The sequence below is a fragment of the Aethalodelphis obliquidens genome, unplaced genomic scaffold (genome assembly GCF_003676395.1).
Source record: "Aethalodelphis obliquidens isolate GAN/ISIS:26980383/991018 unplaced genomic scaffold, ASM367639v1 scaffold87, whole genome shotgun sequence".
NCBI classification, from domain to species: Eukaryota; Metazoa; Chordata; class Mammalia; order Artiodactyla; family Delphinidae; genus Aethalodelphis; species Aethalodelphis obliquidens.
The window spans coordinates 5846783-5858663 of NW_020838031.1; the positions used below are offsets into that span (position 1 = coordinate 5846783).

The 11881-nt window shown below is 42.2% G+C and overlaps 1 protein-coding gene across 7 annotated transcripts in view; it reads right to left on the reverse strand.

Annotated features, from left to right (window-relative positions):
* Nucleotides 1–11773, reverse strand: part of ARID4B (AT-rich interaction domain 4B) — a 127046-nt gene extending 115273 nt beyond the window's left edge. For 3 of the 7 annotated variants that reach the window (XM_027093992.1, XM_027093991.1, XM_027093989.1), the window contains exons 1-2: nt 11494–11733; nt 10441–10495 (exon numbers count right to left, since the gene is read on the reverse strand). In XM_027093992.1, coding sequence (XP_026949793.1) covers nt 10441–10446 — 6 coding nt within the window. In that variant the 5' untranslated portion in view covers nt 10447–10495; nt 11494–11733. Of the gene's footprint in view, nt 1–10440; nt 10496–11327 lie in introns of all 7 variants that reach the window. The other 4 variants (XM_027093993.1, XM_027093990.1, XR_003430197.1 and 1 more) reach the window with 3 other exon arrangements.
* Nucleotides 11774–11881: the final 108 nt, after the last annotated feature.

Consider the following 11881-nt stretch of genomic DNA (forward strand, 5'->3'; position numbering starts at 1 on the left):
ACTGGGGAAGGTAATGACTTTTACTATTCACTGTATATATTACATTTCTGTAATTTTCAATATTTACATCAAACTGTATTGCTTTTATAATTAAAAAAAGAAAATTTCTTTAATTTTGCTAGGAATAGAACTAGTTTAGAAAAGTATTTCTCCAAGTTGGGGCAAAGCAAAATTAGGTGACTTACTAAGTTTCAAGAGCGCTCCAACACTGAACCACTTTTTTTAAAAAATCACTGAACGTGGGACTTCCCTGGTGGTCCAGTGGCTAGGACTCCACGCCTCCACCGCAGGGGGCCCGGGTTCGATCCGTGGTCGGGGAACTAAGATCCCACAGCCCGGGGTGCGGCCAAAAAAGAAAAATCAGTGAACCACTTTCAACAAGAATATTCAGATAAAAAATTGAAATGGAACCTCGGATGAGCTACACTTACCAAGATAAAACTGAAAATATAAAAAGCTAAATGTTTTAAAAACTCCCAAATAGGTGTAAGCCAAGCTGCCTCATTTAAACTTTGACAGCGACAGTAGCTGTCTGTCGTCAAGCCTGTTCGGTTTTCCTTTTACTCTCTCGAGTAGAGACGCAGGCTTGGCAGGGGCCCCAGCACGCGTTCACCCCATCCCCACAGGCTCGCCACGCTACAGCAGCTTCAGGTGACTAACTGCCACATCACAACAGTGATCTGACCCTGAGAAGAAAAAAAATGTCCCCGCATAAGCAAGTCTGGAGGTGGATGGCCACTTAGAAGGTGAAGATCTCCTGTGGCTCACTTAATGCAATAACCACCCTCTAGGCTTGGAAGTAAAATTTACTTTTCCCTTGAAAGAATCCCATCTGGGCAAGCCAGCAGCAAATGAGAAGAGAGAACAAGTATTGTATTTACTAAGAGAAGCTTCTGCATCAGGAAGTGCTAGAATAAGTAAAGGTTTGAAATGGGAGCAAAGAGTTCTTAGAATAAAGAAATCTGGTTTTCACCTTCCACTGAACACTGTTTTTAAGGATTTCATAAAGACAGCAATAACAGCCTTTAATCTCAATCGCAAAATTGTAACTTCTTCCCCCAACTTCCAAATCAACCTTTAAGAGACTAGAGTCACTGCACCACCCCAAAAGTCTACTTAAATTCACAAGAGTTTACACATTCTTTCCATGAACTAATAATAATAGCTACAATTTTACATAATAAGTAATAACTTATCATGGAGTAGGTCTTGTTGTTACACTTAGTCATCCCAACAGCCCCGTGAGGTTAAGTGCTACCACCATTCCTCTTCTTAGACAAGGACACCAGCCTTCCTAGAGAGTTTAAGAAAACTGCTCACAACTTGGTAGCACAAGAGTTCCAATTCAATCCCAAGCAGTCTTGATGAAAGAATCCTCACTCTATCCATTTAAAACAGAAATGACAGGCTTTTACCAGAATAATGAAGCTACCATGTACTGACTGCTCAGAAAAATGCCGAGCACAGCATATGTCAAATGTAATTTCATTTAGTACTTACACAGCCCTGTGATGTAACTATTATTACCCCACTTTGCAAAAAATGAAACTGATGTTTACTTTCAATTCAAAAATAAATAACTTTACCTAAACTTTATCAGCCAAGTAAAGAACACAGAAAGACAGGAGTGGCGACAAGACCTCTCTCTTTCCCAGCCATGTGCTCTTAATCACTAAGCTACACTATTTACTGAGTACTTTAACTAAACAAAGTGTTTTTTATAGCCATTTTTAAGTATAACTTTGACTATCAGTATGAGTTTTTTTCTTTAAGTACCATTTGATCAAAGGTTTGGCAGTTTATTATCTTCATTTCTGCTATTAAAGAAAATGATAAAAAATTAGTGTGACTTAAAATGAAACTTATTAAACAGTTATCAATGACTATACTCTCATAAGCAATTACGCCCTTCAAGATTATCAAATTAGGAGACAGCAGTCTGTTACTTGCCAAAACCTTGACATAGGACTTTAGATATCCTAGAGTTAAGTCACACTGCCAAAAATTCATCTATTAGAAAAAAATGGCTTAAATAAGGAAAGTCTAGGTAAAGTATCCATCCCATTGTCCCATATGGACTGTAATCTGACACATTTGAATAGTAAAAGACTACGTACGGAATTATTATTCTCTTAATAGCTAAATTTATAACTTAAAGGTGATACATTACTTTCTGTAAAGATTTTCTTCCTTCTAATCATAATAATGGCCCAGAGAATCGGGCTCTCTACCACCTGACTGCCAGCACCAATGTTAAGCTGGGAAGACACACCAGGCAGAGTAAGTAGAATTGTATACTTATCTCCAACTGTCCTAAAGCTCAGTACATCTAGTTATTCACAGTTGGATATTATCCTCAGAGTAAGACAAGTGTTGTTTTAAAACCTGCTTTTCTGCAGCTTTTATTTTGTCCCTTTAGTCCTATTAACCAGCCTAAAACATGACTGTTAGTATACAAGGTGAACATGAAGTTTGGTTTCTCTGTCTTTGTAAACTGACCCTAGCAGATCTTTTTATCTTCTGGTAAACTGTTTACATACTTTTTTAAACTCATTTTTCCTCCCCAAACTTGAATGTTGTCTCCAATCTTAGTATGAAAATTATCAGATTTCTAGAAACATATTATCTTCCATGGAAAACTCAAATGTCAAGATTTCCTGCACTCCTAAAAGAAGAGAAATGTAATAATTTTTATAACAAAAGCTCTTTCTTAAAATTAAGTTAAACATACTGATTAGTAGTTTAAGAGATAACAAATATACTGTCTTATTTTGATGTAAAGTAAATAAATGAAAAAGTTCAATCATCTTGGGAACAAAAGCTAATTATTTATAGCTCATGTTTCATTCAATGTCCACTGGTTTAAAGAAGGCCCAACTAAAAGAAATAGTGACACGTTTGTTTTTTTAATATTTTGTCTTTTATATTCAAATTAAGTTACAAGCTAAAAGTGATGCTTTGCACTTAGGTAATCAACACAAATTTTAAATAATTCTACTTTCAGTATATGCCTTATCAAAATCCACGCCTTCTAGAATCTGCAACATTTAAATATCAAAAAGATTTTGATCTTTTTGACCCACAGATGACTGTGGGTGTCATCTTACACAGAATACTAGTGCATGCGTCTCATGAATGTAGAAACATCCTTGTTCTGTGGCACCAAAATGAAGGCGGCAGCAGCAGTCCTGTTTTTAAACAATTCAACAAGAATGAAAGGCTCCAACGCTTCTAAACGTCTGTTACTAAAAAGCTAACCCAGCTGACTCCTGAACAACACCGGGGTTAGGGGCGCAGCTGAAAATCCCGCTATAACTTTACAGCTGGCCTTCCGTATCTACAGTTCCATATTCTCGGATTCAGCCAGTCACACACTGTGTAGTATGACTGTAGTATTCACTGCAAAGAATTCTCGTCTAAGTGGACCCAAGCAGTTGAAACCCATGCTCTTCAAGGGTCCACTGTATAGCATACCTACATTTTGTTTACAGCCACATTTCACAGAGCAACATACCAGTCAGCATACTTCACAGTATGCTGAAGTATACAGTGAAGTATATTTATACGTTAAATATAAAATATATCTTATAAATTTATTAAATATAAATGTTTACTTCCAAAAATTATGCAGCCCTAACTTCATCATAAAATCCCAATTTTCCAGTTATTCAGCCAAAACATCTTGGTAACCTCCTTGCCTTTCCTCTGCATTCAATCTGACAAGAACTCCTTTTGGCTCTACCCTCAAACCACATCTAGAATCTGACCATTCCGCACCTCCCTCGCGGTGGCAGCCAGCCACCATCCCTTATAACTACACCTTCTTAACTGGTCAGGTTCTATCCTGTAGATTTGCCTACAGCCTGTTTGTAACACAGCTGTCAGTGATCCTTTAAAAATATAATGAAAATCTGCCACTCTGTAATGAGACTGCATCACTCCTCTGTTCCAAACCCACAACTGCTCCCCATTTCTATCAGAGTGAAAGCCAAAATTCTCACAAAAGCCTGCAAGGTCCCAGGTGATGTGATCTGATCTGCTCCACCCCCAGCCTGCATCCCCCTTACCTGTCTGACCCCATCCACTCCCGATCTCTTCCTTCCTTCCTTCCTTCCTTCCTCCACTCCAGCCACCCTGGCCTCTGTGCACTTCACTGAACATGTCCAGATGCCTTTGAAGCCACATGACTCGCTCCGTTACATCCTTCTGTCACGCATTTGCATAAATGTCTTCTCAATGAGTCCTACGTGACCACCTCACTTAGTGCTACAACCTGCCCACTTCACAGTCCCAATCCTCCTTACTGAGCTCCCCGCTTACTGCCCTACTGCTGACCACCTAACAGGTGAGATAATCTACTTACTATGTTTATTCTGATTTGTCTGCCCACCTCTCCACCTTAAAAGGTAACATCCGCAGGGCCAGGACTTTCTACCTGTCCCATTCCCTGATATATCCTAAATGGCTAGATCGGAGACTCGCACGTAAGCGCTCAGTAAATGCTGAACTAATTTTTTCTTTTGCCACATTGAGAAGCAGTGGGGATGAACCCATGCCCCTGGCAGTGGAAGTGCGGAGTCTTAAACACTGGACCGCCAGGGAAGCCTCAAGTGAATTTTTTAAACGACCAACTTCTTGGTGGCCATTTGCCACAGCAACACAAAACATCTGAAGTCCAACACTCAGCTCTCAACAGGGTTACCACAGGTAGTATCACCACCCGAAAACTGAAAATACATGTCCACACAAAAGCTTGGAAATAATGTTCACAGCAGCATTATTCAAAATAGGCAAAAAGTAGAAATAATCCACATGTCCAACAACTAATAAACAGATTAACAAAATGTGGTACATCCAGAAAATGGAATATTATTCATCAATAAAAAGGAATGAAATACTGACATATGCTACAAAAATGAATGAACCTTAAAAATATTATGCTAAGTGAAAGAAGTCAGACACAAAAGGAATACTGTACGATTCCGCTGCTAGGAAATGTCCAGAATAGGCAAATTCTTGGAGACAGAAAGTGGATTAGTGATCACCAGGGGAGGGGTAAAGGGAAGAGAGAACTCTTTGGGGGGAAGGTGAGAATGTTCTGGAGTTAGACAGTAGTGATGGATACACGATCTTGTGAGAAGACTAAGAAATACTGAACTGCATACTTTAAACGGTAAATTTTACCTCATTTCCTAAAATTCAAAACAAAAACAAAAACAAAGGACTGCTCAGCTCAGTGTTCACTGCTCACCAGTAAGGGAAGGGTAAGAGTTGGGAACAGCTCCTTGGCTACACTCAGTTCCAAGAATCCCATCCACCAACTAATCACAGCAAAAAGATTTTTATTTAAAGGGGCCAGGGATGGGAGGGTTAGTCATCTGTAAGCAGCAGCAAGCAGAACCTTTCCCTCGCACCCAATCCATCAGAATTCTATGTCCCCACCCTCAATACAACCATCTCCCACACCTGGTCCCCCACCATCTCTCTCACCAGAACTGACGCGCAACTCATCTCCTGCTTCCGCTCTTGCTGCCTACGCTCTATTCTCTACACAACCACTTCACTCTCTTGCTCCAGACTCTGCAGTGACTTCCTAGCACACTCAGGTTTTACTCTAAGTCCTTGCTGTGGCCTACATTGTTCCGGCCCTTGTGACCTCTCAAGCCTCATCTCCTCCCACTCCAGCCCTAAAGGCCACCTTCCTCTTCCTTAAACATCTCAGGGTCAAACAATCTAATCTAAAGCAACACTCTCGGTCACTCTACCCTCTTATCCTGATTCTGCTTCACTTCCCTTCATACCACTTATCACTTCTTTTTTTCTGGTTTGGTGTCTGTCTACCCTAATACAGTCGACCCTTGAACAATGTAAGAGTTAGGGGCGCCACCACCCCCATGCAGTGGAAAATCCATGTATAACTTCTGACTTCCCCCAAACTGAACTATTACTAATCCAATGTTAACCAAAGCCTTACCAGTAACATAAAAAGTCGATTAACACGTATTTTGAGTGTTATATGTATTTTACAGTAAAGTAAGCTAGAGAAAAGAAAATATTAAGATCATAAGAAGGAGAAAATACATTTACACTGCATATTTGTATTTATCAAAAATCCACATAGAAGTGCAGTTCTAGGGTCAACTGTAGACAGTAAATCCACAAGAATTCTTATTTTGTTTACTGCTGTATCCTCAATACTTACAACCATGTCTGGTACAAAGAAGGCATGCAATATCTCTTCAGAGACTGAATTTACAAGCTAAGTTAGCAAAAACACACTCTTCAGTGTAATATGTACTCGTCCAGCATACTTTTTAAAATTACAATAAGCAAAGGATTAGAAATTTGGACAGAAAACAAGTCGGTATTTTATAAAATTACCTGTTCATCGAAAAGACCACAAATTTATAGCACAAAATACATCTGCCATATTATGGGTCTAAATCCCTTGAAATATTATGACTATTAACTACAGGTTAACATTCACACTGGATTAAGCAAGTCTCTGCTTTCTCTTCACTCGACCTGCTCTTACCCTTACATCTTAATTAGTAAGTCCACCTGGATGTGGACCTCCTACAGGTCCCTTAAATACTCAGAACCTTATTCATGTTTACTCCAGTGACAGCATGACTCAAATGACGATAACATCTATCTCATGCCCCAAGAGAGAAACCTCGATCTTCTCCCACCCCAGGGTGAGTTATTAGCCCTGAATTCTATGTCCTAGGTATTTCAGATCTATTCCCTCTGTTCCACTCCCACCACATTAGTTCAGGTCCTTACTCACTTCTCACTTTGACTTATCACCTGGAATCTCCAGACTTTCCATTCAGATCTCCCTTCTGACGTATTCACTACAATACCACCAAAGTGATCTCTCTACAGTACAAATCAGTGTCTTTACCTTCAGCGGTTCCATGTAGCTTTCGAGAAAATTTTCAACTCCCTAACTTAACTTCATCTCCCATCACTGCCCTCCTATTCCCACCCCAAACACATCATGCTTTAAGTTAATCCAGCCATAGTGAACTACGTACAGTTTCCAGATACCTCATCTTGTTCTTTCCTTTATTTTCCAATATGTTGTTCCCTATCTGAAACACTGTCTTCTACTCTTCTTGCCTAGCAAAAGCTTTAACCCTCAGCTTAGCTGCCAGTTCCACCAGAGAACTTTCAATGGCTCTCTGCTTTAAGTGTCCTCTTATGCCCTCCCATTACACTTATCACAAATACTGTATATTGCAAAAAATACTCTTATAATTCAATATGCACTGTTTGCTTTATTTTTCTGCGTCTTCAACTAAATTGTGAGCTCCTTGACAGCAGGTCTGAGAGCGTATTTACCTTCATGCCACACTGCCTGACACATGGAAGGGGATGTTGTTAAATGAATGATTTATAAAAGGGGGAGGGAGAAATGAAGGGAGATGGGGAGAGGGAGGGAGGAAAGAATAAGGAGGAAGAGAGGAAGGAAAGGTAGAAGAGAAAGAGGGAGGGAGGGAGGGATCCAGAGAGAGGAAAGGGAAAAGGAAGGGGGGGGGAGGAAGGGGAAAGGGACTGAGAATACTCACACAGCAAAAGACATTAAAAAAGGCACTTGTAATCAATCCATTATTTTTATGTGGTCTCAGGCAGTGATTACTGAGGAGAGAATGGTACATCTGAAAAAGCCCATCTCCCCAGATCCTAAGTACAACCACCTAAATCACTTATCCCCTAAAGATTCTGAAATGTCTACTCTATCCAGTCCATTTCCACTTCAAAATTTACAGCAGTGTAATGAGAAATGTTAATAACCTGCGTAATAGAAAAGCAAAAAAAAAAAGTTTTAGAAAAAAGTAGGAAATGTATCTGACATAATTAACTCTTAGAATTATTTATAAACTTCAATAATCTATTATTTCCTGATAATGTGCTATCAGTGACATTGAAAGGTTTACCAAAAAGATGAAAAATAAACTAAACATAACACCAACATCATGATCTATGTTAAAGCACAAAATTGCTTTTACATTACAGTCATGTCTCAAAAACACACTGGGCAAAAATACCATGAGATACACTATATTCGTCAGTAAAGAGGCCTTTATTTATTTATTTATTTATTTAAGTAAATTCTAACAGGAAAATTGCTTCTAAAACATATAGCACTTAAAATGCTACATATATTTTTCCTTGTTTTGGGACTTTAAAGCAACAACCAAAAAAGTGTACTCCTACACACTTTGAATTGCCTCAATACACTATCACTTAATAAAATTTAATTCTGTGACTAGTAGGACACATACTACAAACTTAAAAGCTTGCTACACAATACAAATCTGTTTGATAAGATCTGATAATTGGCATAAATCCTTCTACAGCTCAGTTGTCATTACAATATAGAAACTGGGAACACACAAACAAGAAAATCTAAGCCTAATATAATCAATACTACATACTTTTTGAATTGCAATTTTGTTAAAGCAAAATACCAATCATGGGCAGCCTCTCAACTTTCACAACATAAAAAATTAAGTTGAAAGAAATAAGCTACATTTTTAGGACTTCTGATTACTAGCAGATTCCCAAAGAGAGGACTTACTATACTGACAATAACAGCAGTTCTTCTCTCATAAAATTAGATTACTTTAACAATTCTTTCCTTTTAACATTACTAGTAACTTTTTTTATAAGCCAGTAATAATGGAAATGCTGAGCCCTTAACATGAGTAGTTCTAAACTGATACTAAAATATTTGCATTTGCCTAATACCGTAAAACTTTCAGGGCTGAAGCTTCCAACGTACTTTCATTTTTTTAAACAGATAAGTTGAAGGGGAAAAAAAAAAAGGAAATGAAAGGAAGAAAGAAAAGGTAAGAAAATCTAAAAGACCTTCAACTTACTACATTTCTTTTAACCAAACATTAACAGAGTGCTCGAGATGTGCCAGGCATTACACTGGAAACTGTGACAGATTACAACATTTATTCCAAACTAAATCCCGTATTAATCAGCTTCTGATCTTATTATATATTATTCAACCCAACACTTTTCTTAAGAAATTGTTGTCCAACACCAAAGAAGATATATAGTTTTCCCTGATAAATTTACTTGTCACTGATTCATACAGGTCACAGAAGGTGTAGCTAGCATCTGTGATTAACAAAAGGGATTCATTTCTGAAACATCAGTTTTTTTCATTTACATGAAGGCGAAATAGTAATTCAGCAGATATAAACTGTTTCAGGTAGGAGTTTACAGCATCCCAAACTCAAGAATAAAAAAACATAAAAAAGAAAAACAAAAAACACAAAAAACTGGATGAAATTTAATTACTTTGTATAATGATAAATATTTCAGTGGCCACAGCTTTCACTTTCCACCATAAACATAAGTATTGCAAATCTTAATCTGAATGCAGTACTATGAAAGCGGTCCTGATTCTGAAGAGAAATAAATTTTTTTTAAAAAAATTCAAAGGAACTATCAAAAGTAGATGACACCCACATTTTAACATACTAACTGATGTGTTTCTATCCTTGTGAAAACCCTGTACTCCTTTCAAGCACTTGTGAATTTGTAATGGATGAAAAATATCTGCTAGTCTCTAAGTTCCACCAGTTGAATCTAGACATTTCAGATATCTAAGGCTTTTCATCCTCAAGTGCGTTAAAAAATACGACAGCATTCAATTACATATTCTCTAAAGTGAAAAAAAAAAACCTGTGCTTTTATGACTGTAATTTCTTCCACCATTTAAGTAGACTGTACTTTTTAGACAACATCCTACATTCAGTTAACATGTTTACGTTTAAGAGGAACCTGACCATCGGTTTTCCACATCGGTTTTATCACAATGCAATAGAGCATCTGATAATTTAAAGACCAAATGGATCAGTAGAGAAAAACACACCATATAATCCTAAATCCCCGGAAATACAAGGAACAACTGCTATCTCTGAGTTGTCTAAAGATCACCAACATTTTCCTGAAAAATCTTTCGATTAAGATTATATTTGATTTCGCTAATCTAATAGGTCTTCTACTAAAAATTCACAGTACTGTTCACACAATAAATGAGATGTTCTTTCATCGGCGTAACCGATAGAACCACAGTACGGTTCAGTTTCTAGAGTCAGATTACTTGACCTGCTTTTAAAACACTTAAATTCACGCAGTTATTCCTATCATTCATTCCCGGCAAAAAGAGGTTCTATACGAGGGAAAAAACATCATCCTCAGCGAGATATCCTATAACCGGCTCCAAGTCCACAGCAAAGCCCACCGAGATCCACGGCAGCTGACCCCCGTCGTCCCCGGGGACGAGCTCGGGCCCCAAGCCACCTCACACACCTTCCTCGGCAAAACTCGGGGTCGCTCACACGACCTCGATCAAACCCCCCCACTTCCTGGATCCTCTAGCCCCCGAGGCTGGCTTTCTGGAGGTGATCTTACCTTCATGATGATCCTGGGGCCGCGATCCCCTCGAAAACACCAGATTCACCTGCACCTGGAGGCGAAACAAAAGACACCCCGTCAACACCACGGGCACCCCTCTGCACCGGCGGAGGCGGAGGGAACCGTGCGAAGCCTGCACCCCGACAAGGAGCCGAAGGAGGCGTCAGTCCCCGAACCACCAAACGCCGAGCCGGGGCCCCCTCTGGCCCCGCCATCCCCGCAAACCCGACCACCTACACAGCTCGACAGCTTCCCGTCCCCATTGTCGGGACCCGACGGAGTTTCCCGTCTCCGACAATGACGCCATTTCTGTCAGAGAAGAAACTCACTACAAGCCCGGGGGCCGGCGCGGGGTCGACCGCCCTCCTGCCCGCAGGCCTGCGCGCCGGCCCGGCCGCTCCCCCTCGGAAGAGCTGCGCACCCCGCGTCCGAGCGGGAGCGGGCCGGGCCTCGGGGAGCACGGCGGGGGCGGCGGACCCGCCGGAGGGCCGCGGGCTACACCAACCCGCCGCAGAGGCTCAGCCCACGTCCCGCTCCGGGGCGGACACCCGACAAGTGCGAGCGGGATCCACGTCTGCCGGCCGCGGGGACGGCGAGAGCGCCGAGGGGCCGGGCGGCGGCAGAGCCCCCCCACCGGTCGGGGCCCCCCACCGCGGCCGAGGGGCACTAAAGCGCCGAGTGTGCGGCCGCCAGGGTGGGGGGCGACTCGGACTCGGCAACTGCGGGGGGGAGGGGGGCGGCGCGAGTTCCTCGGAGGCCGAGGCCCCGAATTGGGGCGCCGGGGGACACCATCCCAGCGATCTTCCCCGGCTCCCCGGCCGGGCCCAGTGACTCCCCTGAAGACCCCCTTACGAGACCGCGAAAGCCCCAGAAAATGCCCCTACCTTCCTGGGAGGCAAGCTCCGACCCTGGCACGTCCAGAGTCCCCTCCCCTGCTCCCCCCCAAAATCAGCAGGCCCGGGGGAGAGATGGGGGAAGAAGGGCGGCGGGTCCAGCGGTGGCTGAGGCTAAAGCTCCGGCTCCTCCTCCTCCCGCGGCGGCGACTGGTACCTTTGTTTGGCGGCCGCTCGGGCTCCCTCGCTGGGGGGAGGGGGGACGACGAAAAATCCCTCCTGGACTGGAGGTCCGAGCCCCCAGTCGCGCTGCCCTGCAGAGGACGGCGGCGACAGACCCTCTGCGACTCCCTCCGGGCAAAGGTCCAGGCGGTGGCCGTGGCGGCTGCAAGCTTAAGCGCAAGAGTCTCCCTCCGCTCCGGCGCCTAAGCTCCTCACTCCGGACTCGACTGACGGGCAAACATCGCTTCCCCCCCACCCCAAGTGCCCCCCCCTTCCCTCCTTTCTCCCCTCCCCTAGACTTTTTTCCCCTCCCCTACCTCTTTCCCGGATGGCCTCTTAGACGACCTCGGATTGGTTAGACTTCTTTAGAATCCGCCCATACT